Here is a 20,983-nt window from a genome sequence, read left to right on the forward strand (position 1 = left end):
TACCTGCCTAAAAATAGCCGCTTTGAAACTAAGATTTGTTTAATCCTTCCATGACAAGATATATAGAATAATTCAGCTGGAAAAGATGATGTTAAAAAAAAAAAACACAGAGAAAAAAGCACTTAGAGTGCTGCAGCATTTCTGCTCATTCTCTTTGTATCCTTTTTTTTTTGGAACAGGTAAATGATTTGGCAAGGAGCTCACCAGAAAAATGAAGCTGAAGCTATACAGTGAGCTGTTACATCCAGCCACTCAAAGCATCTGAGGATCCTGCAGGAGGAATGCAGGCACTCTGCTTGGTAAGTGACAAATGGGGCATATGCAGAGCTAATGCCACCATTCAAGTACCTATGTTCACAGACATGAACTAGACAGGAACATACCAACCCATGCACACCACGCTCAGAGAAATTAACTGAGATTAAGTGATGTTCTAAAGGAACTATCTCAAAATTAGATTTCAGAAAACAATGAAACTGTTTTCTCAGTTTGCTTTTGCTCATGTTTTATTATCAGGCTATGTTTTTTTAATTCTTTTAGCCAGTCACCTCATTCCATTCACACGTTATCATCACTTGCAATCCACGTCACCTAATAGTTCCTGCAGAAACACAAAACTGAAAACCTTAGACCACACTGAGATTAAAGCAAGCATTTCAGTAGTACTAGCTTTAACATACTGCTACCCAAACTAAAGCAGCACTAAAATACTTTTTTGTACCTCCATCACTGTTTCCTTCTTCTGTTATGATATCCAAGAGTCTCTCAAAGGCATTTTCAAAGGCAACAATCTTCTGAATGGCTGCATTACTTTTTGTCAATTGCTGTAACAATAAGACTCCCTAGAGGGATGGTGGGGAGAAGCAATTAAACTTAGTTTTATTAGAAGAACGTAAGTTTTTAAAAATCATTTCAGGAGGATGCTACATAAGCAACACTGGCCAGAATCACAGTACATAACTCTAGGTCTCTGCAGTTCAGCACATGCTACAAAACCCACCATGGACACCACAGAAGACATATGCCTCAGTAGTACTATGCTTGTCCACTGAAGTACACTAAGACAGACACTAAATAATTATATAAAAAGAAAATCTTATTATAGAGGATATGAAGTGCTTTAACAGAAAATTGATATTTTGGGGGGAAAAGGAAGAACAGAAGTGGACCTGACAGAAGGCTGACAAAGATCAAGTGACAGTAGTCTAGAAAATGGCCAACGCTTGCATCAAATACACAGTAACAACTTGCTGGAGTTCTCATAATTGTGATGAGATGCCCAACAACAGCTTCAAACTCAGCTAGAGGCTGAAATACTTCCAATTAGAAACCATGCTTTCTTCACATGCATTCACTTAACTTCATCCAAATTCTGCACAGGCACTCAGCTACTTAATTGACAGACGCTAATTATGAAGACAGTAAACAGCCTTTGTTCTGTACTTACATCATTTCGTATAACTTCCCTAGAGTCTGCTAGTAAATCCATGAGCCTTGAAACACCTGCAAAAAAATGTAATGAAAAAAAAATCAGCACAAAAGCAGAGTTTTTTCCCCACACTACAGGTCATTAAAACACTTTCCTAAAGACTCCTCTGGCCTTCTGCCATGTTTTTTTGTTGAGCTTCCTATTTCAAGTTCATCAACAGTAAGCTGAACCACTTACCCATAGGGCTGACAAGAATGATCTGTTGCACCTGAGGTCCTTGCTGCTTTAAAAGAGATGTAAGTAGTTTTACTCCAGGCCAGCGAACATGGAAGTCAAATTCCTGCAAAGATGGAGAGGAGCACATTAAATAACAAAATTCTCAGTATTCAATTTTCTCCTCTAGATGTAAGTTAAGAATAGAAACCAAACTGGTAAGTGCCTGCAGGACAATTTATTTTCTCACTCATCCTATGCATATAAACAGCAAGCCAAAATACTGTCCTATTCTAGGGTTCTTTCCATTTCATCAATAACATGAACCAGCAGTTCGTTTTCCTGACTTCCCTCAGGGATAGCTTCCCTAGCTATCTTTTCTTCCTAAGAACTAGTAAGCTCCACCCTCCAGGGATCAACCCTGACTACCCAGAAATCTAAGGAAAAAAAAAAAAAAAAAATCTTTTGTATCTTCTTCCCATTCCGAACAAGTAACAGCAGCTTCCCTGTTCAAGATGGGTCTCATCAAGATAAAACCCAACAGCTCATGTCTGTGGACAGGACAGGCTTTGATCAACCACAAGAAAACTGCAGCCTCCACAGGTCAGCTTCAACTCAGCTAGTGACTAGACCTAAGTCTCAAATGAGTCATCTCAGAGTTTTCTGTACTTCTAACCCTGTTTTAAAGAATCACCTTGAAGCCACTAATATACAAATAAGACAAGCTATCTTACTTTAATTGTCTCTTCCTAGTCACAAGGGAAAGTTCTGAATGTGTGCCAGCTCTTACTGAGTACCCCATCTCAGGGCAGTGGCCAAAAGTCTTAACACTAATTGCTGTAACAACAGAGAGGCACTACCTAAACAATTTCCTGACTATTCAAACAAATAGTCCTCCATTTCAGGAAGAGCTTTATAAACTATTTTTCACAGTGCAAACCCTGAATTGCATGTTACTGCAAGCAAGCAGAATGCCAAACTATTACCTCTGGAGAGAAGAAGAACAGATGACCCAGAAAACATTGCACGCTTTCAGATTTCCAGTCATGCTGTGCAATTTTATCACACAGCAGTTTGCGTGCAACTGCACCCTAAGCCAGGTTCAACAGCTGCACAGCTCCACCTATTTTTAGGACAGGTTTTTCTAGGACTTGCTGTTTTAAAGTAAAAAAAAAAAAAAAATAATTACATATATATGTTTGGATCATTAAAAATGGAATGAAGTTGCTGAGTAAGGTCCTAATCTAACTTAAAAGATACATGAGTCAGGTATATCCTGGATGTTCCAACTGTGCCCATTGCGTTTATGCATCTTGAAAGAACCCTTTAAATCAAATTTTCTTATTCAGAATGTAGTTTTATAGGACTGTCAACCACAAACAGAATTCATTCATTCATGACCTTGGTTCTTGGTTCAGCTGCTGCAAATGACTAGTTCTTGTGAAGACCATTAGGATCTTATTTAACACTTGCACTAACTGTAGTCATCAAAACTGTATTGAATTGTCTTATCTACTGAGGATGAAATTCAGCATGCAAGGATTTAAGCCTCAGATATACTGACAATTACTTAATAAAACTGAAAGCCTGATATAAGTTATAGACAGGAAAGAATGAAAGAGGTTCCTTTCACTGCAGACAGACAACAGGGGGAAAAACCCACAGATTCATGTGGCTCTTCTTCCTTAAAGTACAACAATATTCTCAGTTTGGAAACAAAATACAAACAATTAAGAGTAAACAAGCAGTTAGTGAGGAAAAAACACTAAAAGTTAGAAAGTATCAGGATATCATTGTAAACAGCCTTGCAGAAAGCAATCACCTTTCCTACTTGAACTGAACCTCAACTGACATTACCATCACATTCGCATTGAATGATCATCTGTTAAATTATCCTAGCAGGAGAGACAAGAGGTACCCTTTGTGGAACAGTACTTTTTACTATATCTAATCACATATCTAAAACTCCTTCCATTCTTTCTTGCTTGAAAAGTAACACGAATGGCCTTCGTCCTGGTTGCCTTCTTCACTGTGAGCTCCAAACCCACGCGTGCTAAAGAGGCTGAGAATACTTGACAAACGACTACACTTCACCAAAAAGGCAAAATCGTAGCTTCATCCATTAGGATAAGCTCACCAGGCAACACTACGTATGCTTCGGTATTCCACACGCAATGCAGTTACTCACCTCCACAAGGGTTAGCAAGAGCGTGACATTCTCTTGCTGTTTAATGAAAATCTCTGTGAACTGACTTCCCAAGTCATCAACTTGTTTTGGTAGATTTTCTTCTGTAACAATCAAAAACAATACATTACAATATACCATTAGAAGAAATGCAGTTAGTTGTGGGTTACAGTCTGACTACATTAGGGCCATTGAGGGCAAAAAAAGGTTCAGATAATCACTGTTACAGTGTTAGTAAGTGTAACTTGTTTTCAAATCAAACACTGCAACAAGCTGTGCACCAACAGCAACAGATAGAGAAAACCTACGTTATTACAAAGATAGTATTTCTAACCAAAGAGCTGCAGTATTCTAAAAACAGAACCAAGAATCTACCAAACAAACCCAAATCAGTTTTCATAGCAATATATATATATATATATACACACACACTATTTCCATTAATCATACACATTCACAGCTCATTACTCCAATTACCTGTTACAGATAAAACACCAAGCATGCTCTAAAGTGACTGAAGAGTTCAGAGAGAAAAGGAGAACCCTCACTTTCAAATAAGGAGCAGAAAGCCTCAATGATTCAATGTTTGCACACAGCTGATTTTGAACTTCATCATAAGGACTATTCACTACTCTTTGCAAAGCCAAAGTACATTTCGTTCCCCACCAACCCATTTGGCATGAAACAACCTAGGCTAAGTGGTTCAAGCATCTCATTTACTTATTTTCATTTAGGAATAGGAAGGAAACCTAAATATCAACAAGAGTAGTTTTGAAACAGTTAGTATCAAAACCTCTCAATATTGGAATCTGAATTAATTTCAGAAATCAGATAACTCATTCATTCTGTTCCTATTCTTTAATCGTATGGAATTTAGATAATACATCAATTTGGTCTTACACAATTCTTTAATGCATCATTGCACAGACAGACAAATGCAAAAGTATCACACAAGAAAACAGAATAGAAACCACGTCCATGCACTACTGTCATTTTTCTGGTTAGTGAAAACAAAGATATTTCAGGAAAACAATCATATTTAGGTGCTACTGGTTGAGATAATTAAGTAATTGTCCACTGAAAAACTGCTGCTAAGAGAGAGTAAATCAAAGAGAGGTTTACATTATCATTTTTGACAGAAAACTCATTTTGTTTAACTCCATTATGGTTTTGAGACCTTTGCTTTTCAACTGATTATCAGTAGTTCAAACCTAATCCTGCTCAACAGCAGCAGAAATTCAGTCCTACATAACACCAGTGATGACCTATATGAAGCGAATGTCTCCTTAAATTTAAAAATAGGCTGGTACCATGCTTGGTGACGTTTCCACAAGCTTTTTCACAGCACCATAGAAAATCAAAGGGCTAAACACATGAAAATTAATCACTAGGGAAGTGACACACAGGACACATCCACTCACATATCCAACTCCAGCTACACATCCTCCTCCCTACAGAGCTTCCTCTCTCCACTCTCAGAACAACTTCCTTCTTTGCTCCCTCATTTCTGCACAATCTCAAAGCCATTCCTGTCCCACTGAGCATGCCATCACCTAACCAGGCTCTACTGTATGTTTACTCCTGCCAAAGTCCATTAGAAAGTCAAGGTCAAGACTTCACTTAAGAGCTGCAGTGAAGACAGTGATCACCTTCTAAATCAGGGTACCCTACAAATGACCCAAATGTGCACGCAGCACTTCAACACCATCCCACGTTAACTGATGAAGGCACAAGCCTAAGAATAGCTTGCAGCAAAATAAAGAGCTTTCGAATTGCTAACCTCCCGTAGAAGCTACTGGGCAGCCAATCTAACCCCAAAGAGCAAAATAAAATAAATCTCTTATTTTGTACTAAAGTACTTTGAGCTAAATCCAAACGTCTCTTTTGGGTCACTGAAAGCACAAGAGGATTTTTATCTTTAACTGCAGAATTCACAGCCTTATCAAAGGTTCACTAACAAACTCTTGATAACAAAGCAGCTATAAGCAGGGTCAAAGACCGCCCATAATCTTGAAGCTCTGCACCTTGTTAGGGGTATGGCAGAACTAACAAATGAAAGGAGGCTACCATAAAAAAAAATTTCTTCCACTGGTACCAAGAAAATAATTTCAGTTCTACCAATCCAGCTTTCTTTCAAGTCCAGATGTTTGCTATGCCGATTCACTACCAGCTACCAACTTGAAACTTTTTTTTTTTTTTTAGGACTACCAATAGAGGAAAGAGGAGTTTATTTGGTCTTGCTACATACAAAAAGCACTTTTTTATATATATATAAAGGTTCAGATTAAAGTATTTCACTTGGAATTTGCCACAAACTGTGACTGCATATCTTGTCCTTTATTCAAGCTCAACTTACAAGTAGTGTTTCAATTTTGGATCACTTTTGATTTCAATCCTTGTTCTTACACAAATTCTAGGTGCCAAGACAAAAAAAAAGAAATAATCAAAACTTTCACAGCCCTTTACAAGCTTGTCAGGGCTTTTGTTTATTCCAAGAGCTTGATTTTAGTTCAGGAAGTTTTGGATTCTTCTATAAGGGATCCTAATTTAAGTTGTCACATCTTTTTAACTCTTCATTTTTCCTATCAGCCTTTCTTCTTCTACTAAACTGAAAACAGAAAATTAAGGAGGGGCAAGATGAAAGAAAAAGGTAAAGCCAAAGTGAAATTGCATCTTCTACTTTACGTATGGATACATCATAGCTCTTACAACCTGACTTCTGTCAGGAATCTCTCTTAACATCTACATATTCATACTGCCCAAAAGAAAGGAAAGACTTCCATTTAAAATTAGCTCTTGATGATTCACCAACATTCAGCATTGCAAACTAATATTAAAGATTAAAGTCAACATTTTAAATGCATTTTGATAAAAATCAGTTTAAAAAATTTGACATACAAAGCTTTAGTGGCACACTTATGGTGTAAGTGAACACTCTTAACATGCATTGCTTATAAGAGACACTGTGAAAAACTTTAAGTTCTGCGTACGACTTGAGTCAAATTCCTGAAGGCTTCTTCCCAAGAAGAGGAACTCTGTGCACCCCCCTCTGCCCATCAAAATCCTACCAGCACCAAGGCTGCATGCACAATTTCATGACATAATATACAAGAATTTATCATAATTAAAATCTCAGGAGATCTGCTGACATTCAACATGTCCAAGTTGCACGAAAACTGTCTAATCAAACACAAATGATATTAGGAAGATACAAGATACTTGAGCTCTAAAACAAATTTATATTTCAGAGCAGATTGCAAGAAGCCTTCCCTAACCTTCACTATAAGTCTTTACAGCATCCTTGTAAACAGCAGAAAGGGTTATGGGTGTGAACAGCAACATTAAGACTAAAATCAAGTGCCTAATGTATTTAATATAAGTAAAGGTTCTTTTACCTTCAGAATCATCTGTCAAAGCAGATAAAAGAAAAAGAGAAAGAGAAACATTCACAGACTTTCCAAACAGCACAATCAATAGCAGCATAAGCTCAGATTTCCTAAGCAGTCATCATAGCTTTCTGAAGCAAAAATGACTACTAGAGGTATTTCTCATAGAAACAACTGAGCAGAACAATGTCTTATTTTAACAACACTGGTGATATCACATACACAACTCACACCAGTCAATTCCTTGCTCAAGAAAGTGCTAATAACATGCTTGTGAAGAGTCCTGAATCACAGCCTCTACTGAGCGCCTGCCTTCACCAGTACTGTTTATTTGTGCTAAACACCAGCACTGTGAAACTCTGATCTTATTCAAAACCTATTTCAATGTCAGGCAACTGTATAAACAGGGAAAAGGGGAGCAAATAAGCAAAGCAATAAAGCATCAATCTAAGAGATATTTAAGTATAACATATCATTGGAGGGACTTCAGCCTGCAAGTCTTTGTTGCAACAACATAGGGTGAGAAACAAACAATTCTCGAAGGATCAGTGAAAGCACCTATGGCACAATGTGATGCCAACATACTGGTTAACCCTTAGCTACTTTCCCTTGAGGATATCTATCACTTGTTTAAGCATCCTTTGAAGAAGGATTTGGGGATAAATATTTCAGGCAAGAGACTGAAACTCTACAGGTAGTATGTCCTCACATTTTGGAAGTCAAAAACGAGAAAATTCTGCCCTTTCAGAGGAGTGTTTACACTCCCAATACATATCATGCAAACTAGGAACGCGATACAAGGGCTGTCAAGGACTAGTAAGCCTTGAGGTCCACACCAGAGGCAAGATGCTATGAATCCACAGATATTGAGCATGCCAGAGATTTTTGAAAACACTGTTGTCAGACTTTCTCCCCATCTGAAATGTAGTTTGCTTATGCTATATTCATGCTTAGCCCAAGACCTCCAACCTTATTTTGACAGACTAGTATAATACATTTTCAAGTTGATTCACATAAAGGCAGAACGCACGTGCTACAAGCCTTTTTGTTTGCCTTTGAGGTTTTCCTCTTAAAAACGTTAAAAAGCATGCCTCTGACTCTTTAACTTAGATTTCTAGTTTAAACATTGATCAGGCCAAAATTTGATTTGTAAATAAGAACAGAGGTAGCTTTCCAAATACCACCTGCAAGAAGACACAAGAAAAATGCCAAAAAGCTTAACTGAATCCTGCAGTTTGCTTTACTGCACAGCTTGCTTCAGTTTATCAGCTAGTTACCCTTCTGGAAGAGCTACCTCCTTGCCTGTGCGATTGTAACAAATACCTGGTGTCCACGTTTCCCAGCCCTGAGAGCAAGTGCACAGAAGGTCAGCACGCTCTAGACTCACATGCCCACAATGCTAAGACCAAGAGAACTTGGGCTGTCCTGCCCTCCTCACCATTCATCCTCCGAGAGCCTGAAATTATAATAATCAACAGCTGTTTTATTCATCAGAAGCAGCTGGCTCTTCCTCAGTCTGGGCACTCACAACTCCAATATATGTATTTAACTTTAAGAACATTCTCTTTGCACAAGCCTAATTTGGGTAACTACTACCATTTTCTCTACAGTGTTGATAAGAAGTACTTGTTAACAGCTTTAGCATTGTGCCATTGGCCTTTGAGACCAGTGGCTATTTGAGAGAGACCCTTAAAAACAAACTCCAGGCTGGAAGGAGAGGAAGGAGACATCACTTCTTTCTCATCATCCAATATCTATTTCAAACAGCCTTGACTATAGGCTTAAGTCTAATTAGTCTCTGTGCTGCCCTTAAGGTGTCAGAGTAATACTAGGCCTCTTGAAATAATTTTTAAAACATAGATGTTTAAATGTCTGTTTCCACATTCGATTATTCAGGGAAGGAAAGGAAGAGCATTGTTTTCTAAAAAGCTGCTTCAGGGCTAGCAAACAGCCACTTTATCATAGGCACCCAAAGTTTCATCTCTTGGTATCGTTGTTAAATCAGAAAGAAGTGTCCCATTTTACAGAAAGAGACAGAACTGTCACTTTCAAATAGCAAGATGACTCAATTCTTTATTTACAAAGAAGAGCTATGCCACTCCAACTGGCTGCTGTTCACAAAACATACTTCTAAAGATGAATGACTAAGACAACCCAGTATTACTTTAATGCAAACTACACAATTTCTTGCTGCACAACAATAAGGGAGTCTCACTATTAGTAAATCACACATTATTAGTTTAAAATTTGAACAAAGCTATCAAGGAAAGCCTCCCCAGAGTTAATAAAACTTATTACCAAGAGCTTACCTTGTTCCTCCTCTTCGAGGTCATTCGATATTACATTGTAGAGAGTGTCCAAAGCATAGCCAATTATTTCAGAATCTGAACTGCGAATAGAAGAACCACTTTAATGATTTATTTAGTTCCAACTTCTCTTACAGTTTATGCTTTATAAGATCGCTTTTCCACACGGGCAGCTCTCTTTGCAGCATTACAGAAATTAAGAAGGACTGACGTTAACATATTTTATAATATCACGTTTTTACCAGCCGTGAGTTCTCTGGTCTCTAAATGAAGTCAAACTATTTCTCTTAGGTGCCTTCCCTCAGGTGGCGACATCCAGAAAGTTTGGTGACACAACAAAAACCACAGGAAGTTTCGCTCTAAGTGTCTTGCATTTCCCAAGTCACTCCTCCTAACCTGTTCCTCAGGTATAGAAGACACCCCTCTAGGAGGGATTCACCCCTATTCCCAGAACATCATTCAAGGAGGCTGCAAACAAGCTGCAGCACTTTGGCACAGTCACAGGAAAGACCCCACTGGCTACCTCACCAGCCCAAAGCACATGCCCCATTCTAGTGCTCCACTGGGATGCAAAAACCATAGACCTGGCTTCTCCTGAACAGGCCAATCTAAATGCCACCAACTCCAAATACACCCAGCAATTAAGAGCTTTCGAATTGCTAACCTCCCGTAGAAGCTACTGGGCAGCCAATCTAACCCCAAAATATCAGTTCACTTGCTTACATCAAGACTCTTTTCTTAATAAGCCAGTCCCAGGTCTGACAGAGGAAACCTATTTCTTCTGCATTAGTTTCTTCTATGTTACAAAGCCTGAACAATCTGTGAATCCTAAGCTACAACATAACAGCAGTACAAGAGTTCCTCCTTCTGAGGTGAAAAAAAATATAATCATTTTTGCCACTTGCTAGTTTCCTCATAAACCAGATGACTATGGAAGCATAGCTAGTCAAACAGGCACACAGAGGAAGGCACCTCCGCAGTGCAAACAGATAAACCAAACCCACCCTTATCAGGTCTCAGCCAAAGAGCAGAAGAGCACACAGTCAAAGCAGGACCTCTCGTTCAAATTTCTATGCTGCTAATTCTGCTTTCGCTAATCTCCACAGCATACAATGCTAGGCTTCCACACAAAAGATAACTTGCTTTTTGAGGAACTAGAGGCTAGTTCATAGCAAAGGTCTAAAGACAGCTTGCCTAACATGCAGTCTTAAAAGCCAAGCCCTACTAGACTGCTAATTAAAGACAACAGACCTATAGTAGTTGTTGCAACCAGGAAAACCCAAACTGCCCTCCAGTGAACCACTGAGCAGAATGGAGCAACCCATACCTACATTTCTTTTATCACTATAGCAAGGGCTTTTGAGAGCTCTCAAAGTGACACATGACCTCCTTTTCTAAGACCTGCACACCAAATCAAAAGCTGAACAAGGCTGGAAGTATCAGGTCTCAGTTCAATTTCTTCTTTCACTTCGGGTTTTAAACTGAACACTTCCCCTGCCGTTGTCCTCTCAGGACACACACTTATCAGCTTATCCCCCAGTGTAGTACATCACACAACTTGTACCAAGTGCTTTTGATTTGGGCTATAATGGAAACAGAAAAAAAATCCTCCTCCAGTAAACTATTATTCAAAGCAAGTAAAGGAGGCCTTTAGTCTATTTAAAGGTTCTCATCCAACAGGTATGCTCAAAGTTCCTAACAGGATGTTTTCCATTTTACCTTTACCGTAATTTTAGTTCTGGGACAAACAATATTACAAATCCTACATTTTCATTTAACTGCAACAATTACACATCTGAAAAACACACAGAAATGCATCCTGCAGGCTTAAAAAAAAAAAAAAAAAAAAAAGCAGCATTGCTTTTCCTTTCCTTCCCTCTGCCAGGAAAATCCCAGTAGCTAAAAAATAAGTACTACATCTCATATAAACCTATAAAAAGCAGGCCTTTGTCTTTTCTTGGAGGGAGACAAACACTGTGCAGCTTCTGGTCTGTCAAGAAAGTCATCACTCAAAAATTAGATTTGTAGTCTCTCACATGTCCATAAAAGATGTAATCTTTCTGCAATGCAATTATCCAGCACAAGCCATCTGAGGCATTTTCCCTCTGCTACTTGTGCTTGTACATGGCACTCTACCAAAATGTCAGGGCAGCACTGCATGAGTTCACAAACGATAGCAGAGCAAAATTATATGGAAGTCAAAGCATCCATGTATCACCCTGCCTAGCCCGAGAGCCTCAAAAAGCTTTCACTTCCTTTTCAAAAATGAAGGCAGCTCACTGTTAGAATACAGATAAGAACTGTATTTGCTGCCAAATAGAAACACTCAGCTTCCTCATGCTCTATCAAGTCAGCAGCGAAAAGTGTGCCTATAGAGGACCACACTTTTCCCCCCGAAATTTCAACTCATAGAAGAGTGATCTAAAGAGATAAGGATGAAGGCATCTTACCTCTCACAAAAGTTTTAATGAAAAGCATATCAACTCTGAACATATAAAAATGACAGCACATAAATGGCTGATACTTGTGCATTAACTCAATAGTTATGAAAAAATACATATTTGATTTCTATTAGTCTACCTTTACACCATTCTTTTCTAATAAGTTTCAAATGATTAGCAGCGTCACACTGAATTTTTGAAAAATACCTTACATTAGATAAGTAAAAGTCAAGAAGTTAAGAAAGATCACATTCAGTTTTCATTCTGGTGCCTTCTCCCAAACCAACAGTTAAGTGGTACTGGCATATTTACAGTCAATGCCAAATTATTTTTAAAATCCCAGGTGGGATGTGGCAATATCTAGAGAGCAAGTCAAGAGAAGAAATTTTTTTTTCTAGTAGATCACTGTTTCTACTTCATATTTCAAAATGAACGCGTGGTTAAAGAACACTAGTTGTGTGAGAGTTTGCATCTGCAGCATTTAAAGGCTGCCTCAGGAATGTTATTAGACTCCAGGATGGCTGATGTGCATAGCTGAAAAACTACTGGAAAAAAAAATATATATATGTATATATGCTCATATCTCACATGAGCAGGAGACTAAGTTTAAGGCAGTCTACAAGGAAACCATATGATGAGTGGAACAACACATGCATCTCTGTTCTAGGATAAAGGCAGCTGTAAGAAGTAGAAGCTGCTATTAGCAACTGTGTAAGATCTGAGGATAGAAATAAGAACCAGACACAAGAAGCACTCACCATTTCAGTATATCCACTATGTAAACCAGCCCCTTTTCCTACCAAGGTTTGAAGATGAAATTTTAAATGCCTCTCACTTTGCACTATCAACTTCAGAATTAAGAAAGTACCAGTGTGACTTGCACAGACCTAAAGAGAAACACAATTCACTAAAAGGAAAGTAATCATCACAGAAAAGAGGCTGCAAATGAGAGTAAAGCAAAAGTACTATGGAGCTGATGCACTGCTACTCCTTATCTCATCAGCTTTCCAAGAAAACAACAATTGATTCACCAAAATCAGGAGACAACCTGGAGATAAAGATACCTCTCCCACCCTTTTCTTTTTTAAACTCAAGGGCTATATGAATAATAGGTAACATAATTTACAGGAAAAAGATCTGCTTTATGCTTGGTCAAGATGATCTTTGAGCCAACTGATCTTTAGATTAGATAGCAATTTCACAATGAGCTCACACTGGGAAGTAACCATCTCTTATCAGCAAAGTTGCTTCCATTTTTCATACTGCTCTTATGTATTCCAGCAGGAAAAATGCCACTGAAGAAATAACTCTCATACACCTTGACCTACTTAATTTTTTGTAAATGCGTAACAGCAAAACACGCTTGCACTTGTCACTAGTCTCGCCCTCATTATGACAGTACTTTGTAAACCAGCTTTCCATTCCACAGACTCTCCTGATTCAGTGACCCATGCCTGTTGGCTCTTCACTAATAATTCTCTCTTGCCTCACCTGATACAGCCCAGTAAAGCTTTGTTTCTACTCAGCTGGGACCTAGAGGGGAATTCCATGAGTCGTGATCACATTCAGGTGCAGAGAAAACACTGAAACTACAGGCATATGCTCAGGACAACAAGTAGACAGGAGCATAACATCCCCAATCACCCACCACCTTCAGGAGATTACAACCATCAACAGCTTCATGGCAAAAAAAGCTTTAACTCCAGAGCTCAGTCCCCTATCTTCAGGCCAATCTAACAGTCACTGTAAAAGCAATATTCTCATAAAGCTAAGTTACAGGAAAAAGTTCATTCTTCAAGCTCAGCATACTATTTTCATGGTCCTTTCATTCTTTTTCTAATCAAATCAGATTTACTGTAATTTCAAACTTCAAAACAGCAGTCGAGATACAGGACCAGCTCACGCAAGTCACTCACATAAATACAGTGACATGTAAAAAGACAACATGAGTCAATTCTATTGACTTCTATTTTTTCTGAAGCTGGTTCAAGTATTCTTAAAAATAGTACTTGTTAAGGCAAAAAAAAAAAAAAAGAAAAGAAAAACAAAACATACAGAGCAAGCATTTTGCACTTCTGCACAAAGGTTCAGGACACCTTGAGGGGACAATGGAAAAGTCCAAAGATTACAGGTAAAGGAACAAACTCAGATGCTGATGACACCACAACAGCACTGTCCTACGTCAGACCATCATTCCCACAGTTCAATATGCCAATTGCATCAGGCATCAGGGACAGATCAGCCTCTGACTCATTCATCACCTCGTTTTTTTTTTAAATATGAACTGGCACTGATTTATCTCACCACAATGGCAAGAATATCTAAAGCCTTAGCTCTACAATCAGTGATACCAAATAGCCTGCACACCTGCCTCATAAATAGTCTCAGCACAAACAACACATACGTGAGACTGATCAGAAGCAGAGCCTACAGCTACTCCTCTCACAGATCAGCCAAAGCAGGCAGTATATAGGCCAGCTGATATGCTAGTCCACTACAAAACTTGCAATGGGAAATTAAGCTATCAGTGCATTTTGGAAGCCTAAAAAAAAAAAAAAAAAAAAAAAAAAAAAAAAAAAAAAAAAAACTCAAAACCTAGAAAGCACCACAGTGTATTTAATGCTTGTTGAGCTGCAGCCCATATCACCCAACACATCCAAGCAGAGCTCCAGCACATACATATTCTAAGAGAGCAGAAAAAAACCTTTAGATCATAACATCCATTTACCATCTCAAAGGAAAGGAAATCAGTAGAGCCCCACCTCCCTCCTCGAAGTTCAGGTCTGACCTCAGGAGCAGATAAGCGGATGAAAACAGGTTCCTTGACCTAATTTAATGAAGGGCTTCCCCTTCAGGTGAGTGACTAACAATTACTCCTGTAACATCCCTTTGATTGTTTTCATCATACAAGTTCTATGCAGCCCACAGATTCAGCTTTAACTGCAGGTGAGATAGAAATAAAATGGACTCTTTCAGACACAAGTTTCATACCTTCTTCCCAGCTGGTGTAATTGGCGAGCAAGCAAAGGCAGCAAGGGCCTTCAGTTAGTCACTGAAGGGTTTCTTTTCCTGCATAAGCCTGTGGAGCAATATGCTGCCATTACATAGACTCATGAGGCCTCATTCTGGACACTCACCTGCTGTCTGCCTAGTTTTTGTTCATCTAAACATAGTAGGATGGCATCCTGCTCCACCTGCATTCACATACAAGTGTTCTGTATATGCACTTGTAACCTGCCCCCCTTTTACCACAGGCTTATGTTCTAGTCCAGACTGAAAGATACACTTGCCTACCTAAGCATTAGCAACAAGCAGCATGTTATATAACGAGTACTGCAAACAGTTTTCAAGTTGCAACATGTGGTACTATCAAGTACAGTAATGCAATCAATTGCACAAGGATATGGACAAAGCTGTTTTAACTCCTACATTGCATAAATATTATCTCTAATCCACAAAATATATTCAGATTGGTGTAGTTTGTCCTGATAGCAGCCCTTTCTACATCAATAGACTATAGCTCCATTTACTCCAACCCTTTAATATAAGGGCCTGCATTATTCCTCATGACAACTATTCTACCAATTCACTTAAAGACAAACATCTCAGGAAAATCAAATTTGCTGATTTGATTAATTTAATTTTGTCAAATCCACTTTTTGTCATATTAACATGTTGATTTGGGTGGTTCAAACACCTTTTTGAGTTAACTTTGTAACTTTGGATTTAAGTTTCAGCTGTTCCACATACAGCAGAGAGCGACCACTTACAAGCACTGAGGTGCACCTCAGTACCCTCACTATCTTAGGGCTAGTTTCCATCATTTCTGCTCCTTTCACTACTGGAAATGGGCTGATGCAGCTTTATCATCATAAAAAGTTACTGCAACAGAAGAGTCACTAATTAGAAATCGAGTTCGTATTCTCATTACATAAGTTAAAGAATTCAGAAAAAAAAAAAAAAAAAGATCACAATGGTCAATTTCAGTGGGAGTTATCACCTGGAGCTCGCTATCAGAAGCTAGCAACATGCTTACCGGTCTGTCTGAAGAACGTGGATAAGATGTTCCATAGCCTGTATGCCTACTTCCAATCGATATTTCTATTTGGAAAAAAGAATTAGCAGTTATTAAGAAAATCCAGAAAAAAAGTTAACAGAATTCACAGTCTAACACAACTGTCAAATTAAGCTTTTTAAAAACTACATTACAAGAGTATTATATAGTGTAAAAAGTCTGTAGGAATTTAGGTACTTACCTTAGATAGCGATTTAAGAGCACGTACGGCATCCCTTCGGTCATCCAACAACGTAGAAGAAGCTACTCGATCACACAGCTTCTGGATCTGCAAATACACAGGGCGCATTTGCGTTAAGAAGGCAGCGCGATGTAGTTTTGGAACAGCGCTCCAGAAAACACCGCCTGGTCTCCGAAAGAACATCAGACAGCTGCTAGCTCCCCCAGCCTGACCGGCTCGTCTCAGCAGAGCAGCACCGCGCACGGACGACGCCGTTAGAGCGCCCCAGACAGACCAGCGATCCCGAGGGCTTCGGGAAGACGAACAGAAGCTCCTAGGGCCGATCCGACCGGGACCCGGCGGGCGAGGTTTCTCGACCGGCTGCGCTTCTTCGACGCAGCCGCAGCTGCTCGCCTGGCAGCTCCCAGCCGGCGGCGACGCGCCGCTCCCCGGCCCGCCCGCCGGGAGCCGCTCTCCGGGCCGGGCCGGGCCGGGCCCCGCTCCGCCCGCGCCTCCCCCCGCCGCCCCAACGCCAACGGCCGCCGCCGCCTCACCGTCTCGGCGCCCGAGGGCTGCGGCCCGGCGCTGGGGCCGCCCATGACCCCCCGCAGGAAGTTCATGGCGGCGCGGCGCGGCCCGGCGCGGCCCCGCTCGCCCCCTCGGCCCTGCCGCCGCCGCCGCCGCTCCGGGCCCCTGGCCCCGCCGGAAGCAGCCGCCGCGCCTGCGCCGCGACGTGGCGCGACGTGGCCGCCGGCGGGGCGCGCGGGGCGGGGCGCGCGCGGGACGCGCCCCCGCGGCGCGGGGCGGGAGGCGGCTGCGGCCCGGGCGGCCGCGTTTGCTCGTGGTTCTTGCTCGTCTCCTTCCGCAGGCGCGGGGCGCCCCGCGCACGCACACGCACCCCCCCCTCACTCCACCTGGCAGCCCCAGCGCCCTGCCAAGCGGACGGCGCTGCCCGAGCAGGCGCAGCAACAGCTGGGCCGCCCGCTCTGCTCCCGTGCTCTGCAGCACGCCTGTCCCCGGCTGGGCAGCGACCTAAGCAGAAATCAGCTAGTCTGAAGTACAGCCACTGCTGTTCTCAAAACAGCACTGCCAGATACCTGTTTTCTGAAATCACCTGGGGACACACGAGCCCAGCTCTTCTGCTAAGTCATCCGTAGTTGCATATGCCAAAAAGCTATCACGGAACTACTAACCGACTGCCAACTAAGGCTTTAGCTGTAGTAGTTTCTAACAATTCTGAGTGCTTCAAAAGGAACAGTGCTCTCTGTGCATTTATTCTATCAGTTACCGTGCTCTTTGTGCATTTATTCCATCAGTTACTGGTTCCACCACCACTGGCTGCTTACCCTGCCTTCTGCATGCACTTAATGCAACAACACCAATTTAGCATTCCCAGAGAAGCTAGAGGACCATTCCCATTCATTACATAACCACTTCTGCAAGTCATCGGTTAACTCGGACATAGCAAAAGGTGTTTTCAGGCCTTACCCAAAATCCTCTAAATCCTTTTTACGGTAATGACTTTTCCATCAGCCCTTCAGCTGCACAGGTTTAGAGAATAGCGTAACAAGCTGCACCAGGTCAGCAACAAATGCAGAATACAAAATACTGCTGTTTCTACAGTCTGTCCACTTCTACTGATGGACTGTTTCTTTGAAATCCGCAGCAGTGGCCATTTACACCAATTGCTCCATCCTGAGTGGAAGAATACTGCATGTATTGCCACATCACTTCCACCTGGCATTAGTAGAGCCAAAAATAATCCCCTCTTCTTGTAATTATTAGCCTTATTAAGCTGTTTAAATAGGGTAGAGCATGAGGATGATAAATCATCATTTTGGGATTGGTCCAGGTTGTGCCTTCTCAAATCAACACTTCTCCATTAATTGTGAATTGAAACAATCATGGAGAAAAGCATAGCTCTTCTGAGGGCTTTTGTGTGCAGCTATGCACATTCCCACCTGCATTTACTACCCTACACTGTTATTTCCTATTAAAAACAGCTCTAAATATCATATCACTTACTAGCATGTTTTGCCATGTATTTGCTCAGAACCAGCAACAGATCTGTGGTGGGCCAGGGGAGTTAACTTACCTCAAAACCAAACCCCCCACACCTCTGTAACAGGCTGTTCTCCTCCTGGAGCCTTAAGGGATTTATGTACCCAGAACAACTCCGAGATTAGCGTTCAGGCTTGGAATTTAGAAGTAATGCTTTTTTATAACGAAAAAAGGAAAGCAGGGTAAAATATATATATATATTTTATATATATATATATATATATATATATATATATAATATATATATAAAAGAAAACATCATTGCTATTTTTTAGGAAGGTAATCAACTCAGCCAGAGAAAGAGGCTTACCCAGATACCAGTGACAGTTCGGTCTAAGAGAAGACCCATCGGTAGTTACATCTCTTTCAGATGCTGAAGTTTGCTTCATTCGATGATGCTCTTGTAGCCATTTTTGTATTCCACACTGAGGAACAATATCCAAGGGATAGTGCTCCAAGTAAATCAGGTTCCTCCAGTAATCTGCATGGCATTTTATCTGCATACCAGCTTCCAGGCTAGTAATCCCCTCCTAGTTAATGATGGGATTTTTTTTTTTTTTTTTTTTTTTGTATGCTTGCATATCAAATTACAGCAAATTTTATAACAACCATAGCAAATAGACACAGAAAGGAACTGCCAATTTTACGTGGGACTAAAAGTTGTCATTGTAACATTAGATTTCAATGTTCTTTTTTGAATTTGCTTTGGAATAAAAGCAACTTGCTATTTAAATATGTGGCCTAGGCACTTCCAGACTAGGACTCGCTTAGGATCCTTTGAGCTCTTATGTAGTTGTCTGATACAACTGCTACTGGTCCCCAAAATAATTAGCTTAATACTGAGGTTTTAAAGTACTTACCATTAAATTAACATGGTGATCTAGGTAAACAGGTAAGCGTTGTTTCTAGTGTATTTAAGAGACCCTTTCCCATGAACAAAGGCAGTATATACAATGTTTCTCACTTTCCACTCACTGAATTAATGGCACAGTTTTCATTTCAGGGAATAAACTCCCTTCTTTTCCAAAGGGAACCCTGTACAGTCTTCTCTTTCCACCCCAATCTCTAAACTTACTTCTACTATCAGCATTTTAGACTCAGCCATCTGTGACTATGAAGTCCCCACAATAGGGATGATTTCCTCCTGCTCGTGTCTCAGGCTTATGACAGCTGGCTTCTGTTATACCAAGATGGGATCCTCAGTGATACGAGTAAATTAGATTTCCAGAGTTACACATAAGGTCAGCTATACTAAAACATTAAAAAACAAGCAAAATAGCTTCCTAAATATCTGCTGTAATTCTGAATACATTTAAGTGGACTACATAACATTTAACAATGAGCGCTTTTTGATTCTTTTTCGCCCTCCATCACCTGAAGAATCAGAATAGTTAGACTAAAATTCATAATTAAAACTAAACATTGAGAGTCAAATAACTTACTACATAGTAAATGACTTATTCTTTAAATTTTTCTACTTGCTACTACATAAAAGGAAAAGACGAAAAACAAGTATTTTGATATCAAGTCAAAATAAAGCTTTTCAGTATTCTAAGATATGGCTTCCTCCCCCATCTGAAGACAGACACCAAAACCAACATACTTGTCAAAAAGATTTGATATCACAAAACTCATACCAAAGCAGGCTTCAGTGAAGCAATTTTATTCACTTATAACTGCATTTCTTGTAATAATAGAGAAACCAGAATCACCTCCAGTCCTGGAGAAGCTGCATAGGCTTTTGGATGTGGCAAACTTGAGCCTAATAAAGAAAAGACACAAAACACTTACTTCTGTCTGTGCAGCTAAACAAATACACACTTGCAATTCATCTTTCACCTGGACTGCATTCTCTCTCTTGGAGAAAAACCTCTGCTAACCAATTGCCTTTTCCCCAGCGTGAGCTTTCTGAAACCAAGCCCAGCTTTCCCTGAAACTTCAACTTCCAGGGACCTTAGCTGTGACACTAGGCTTACAGCGAAGCCTTAAAGCTGGCCATACCTTTTCCTTTACACTGGTAGATGAAATAAAGCAGTGTTAGACAGCTTGGCTTTCCCTATATGGCTACCACCTGGCATGAGAAATAGCAGATTTTTAGCTTGGTGGGTAGCAGGAATATTATTTGCTGAGGTCTGCTCACCTGCTAACCAGAGCCAAGCAGGATGTTGTTCAGCAAACAGTGCTGTATCAGCAGTTTCCTGGGCCAAAGCAGGAAAAGGCTGGTCTGCATTACAAGACACAATTAACACTGGCTTATTTCTGCTCTTCCTACCTAGCGCAGTGCTGCAGATTGCACTGGAGTGAGAGGGGCTGATCTGCAAGTCCCTTGCCATCACAAGCACTGTTTACCCACTTCCTAGCAGTAATTTGGCTTTGCAATATTTGGCTAGAACCAGGCCTTTACTTTTTGCCTTTTTGCCTACATCCAACTCTTAAAAGGTGTGATTATAAAGTAGGGCATAAGGCAGCTTTTGCAGCATTTGTCTCTATCCTAGTTTGTGAATTTTGGGATACTCTCTCATACTAAATTGCCCAATACCATGGAAAAGAGAAGGGGGAAATTAAAAAAAAAAAAAAGGGAAAGAAAAAGTGCATTTCTAAAGAAAAAAGCTTGGATAGCACTAGGGTTAAGAAAAGAAAGGTCAGCTGAAAGCCTGAAACAAATAGGAGGCCAAAACCAAAAGTGTAAGGAAGAAAAGAACAGTTATTTCACATAATATACATGAT

General features: G+C 40.3%; 1 protein-coding gene across 4 annotated transcripts in view; it reads right to left on the reverse strand.

Annotated features, from left to right (window-relative positions):
* USO1 (USO1 vesicle transport factor) overlaps window positions 1-16,859 on the reverse strand; it is a 38,036-nt gene extending 21,177 nt beyond the window's left edge. For all 4 annotated transcript variants that reach the window (XM_062574274.1, XM_062574272.1, XM_062574273.1 and 1 more), the window contains exons 1-8: window positions 16,750-16,859; window positions 16,217-16,303; window positions 15,997-16,061; window positions 9,523-9,602; window positions 3,831-3,931; window positions 1,667-1,769; window positions 1,448-1,503; window positions 722-842 (exon numbers count right to left, since the gene is read on the reverse strand). In XM_062574274.1, the coding sequence (XP_062430258.1) occupies window positions 722-842; window positions 1,448-1,503; window positions 1,667-1,769; window positions 3,831-3,931; window positions 9,523-9,602; window positions 15,997-16,061; window positions 16,217-16,303; window positions 16,750-16,815 (679 nt within the window). In that variant the 5' untranslated portion in view covers window positions 16,816-16,859. The remainder of the gene's footprint in view (window positions 1-721; window positions 843-1,447; window positions 1,504-1,666; window positions 1,770-3,830; window positions 3,932-9,522; window positions 9,603-15,996; window positions 16,062-16,216; window positions 16,304-16,749) is intronic.
* Between the last annotated feature and the right edge of the window lie 4,124 nt (window positions 16,860-20,983).

Source organism: Rhea pennata, chromosome 4, assembly GCF_028389875.1.
Source record: "Rhea pennata isolate bPtePen1 chromosome 4, bPtePen1.pri, whole genome shotgun sequence".
In the NCBI taxonomy this organism is placed as follows: Eukaryota; Metazoa; Chordata; class Aves; order Rheiformes; family Rheidae; genus Rhea; species Rhea pennata.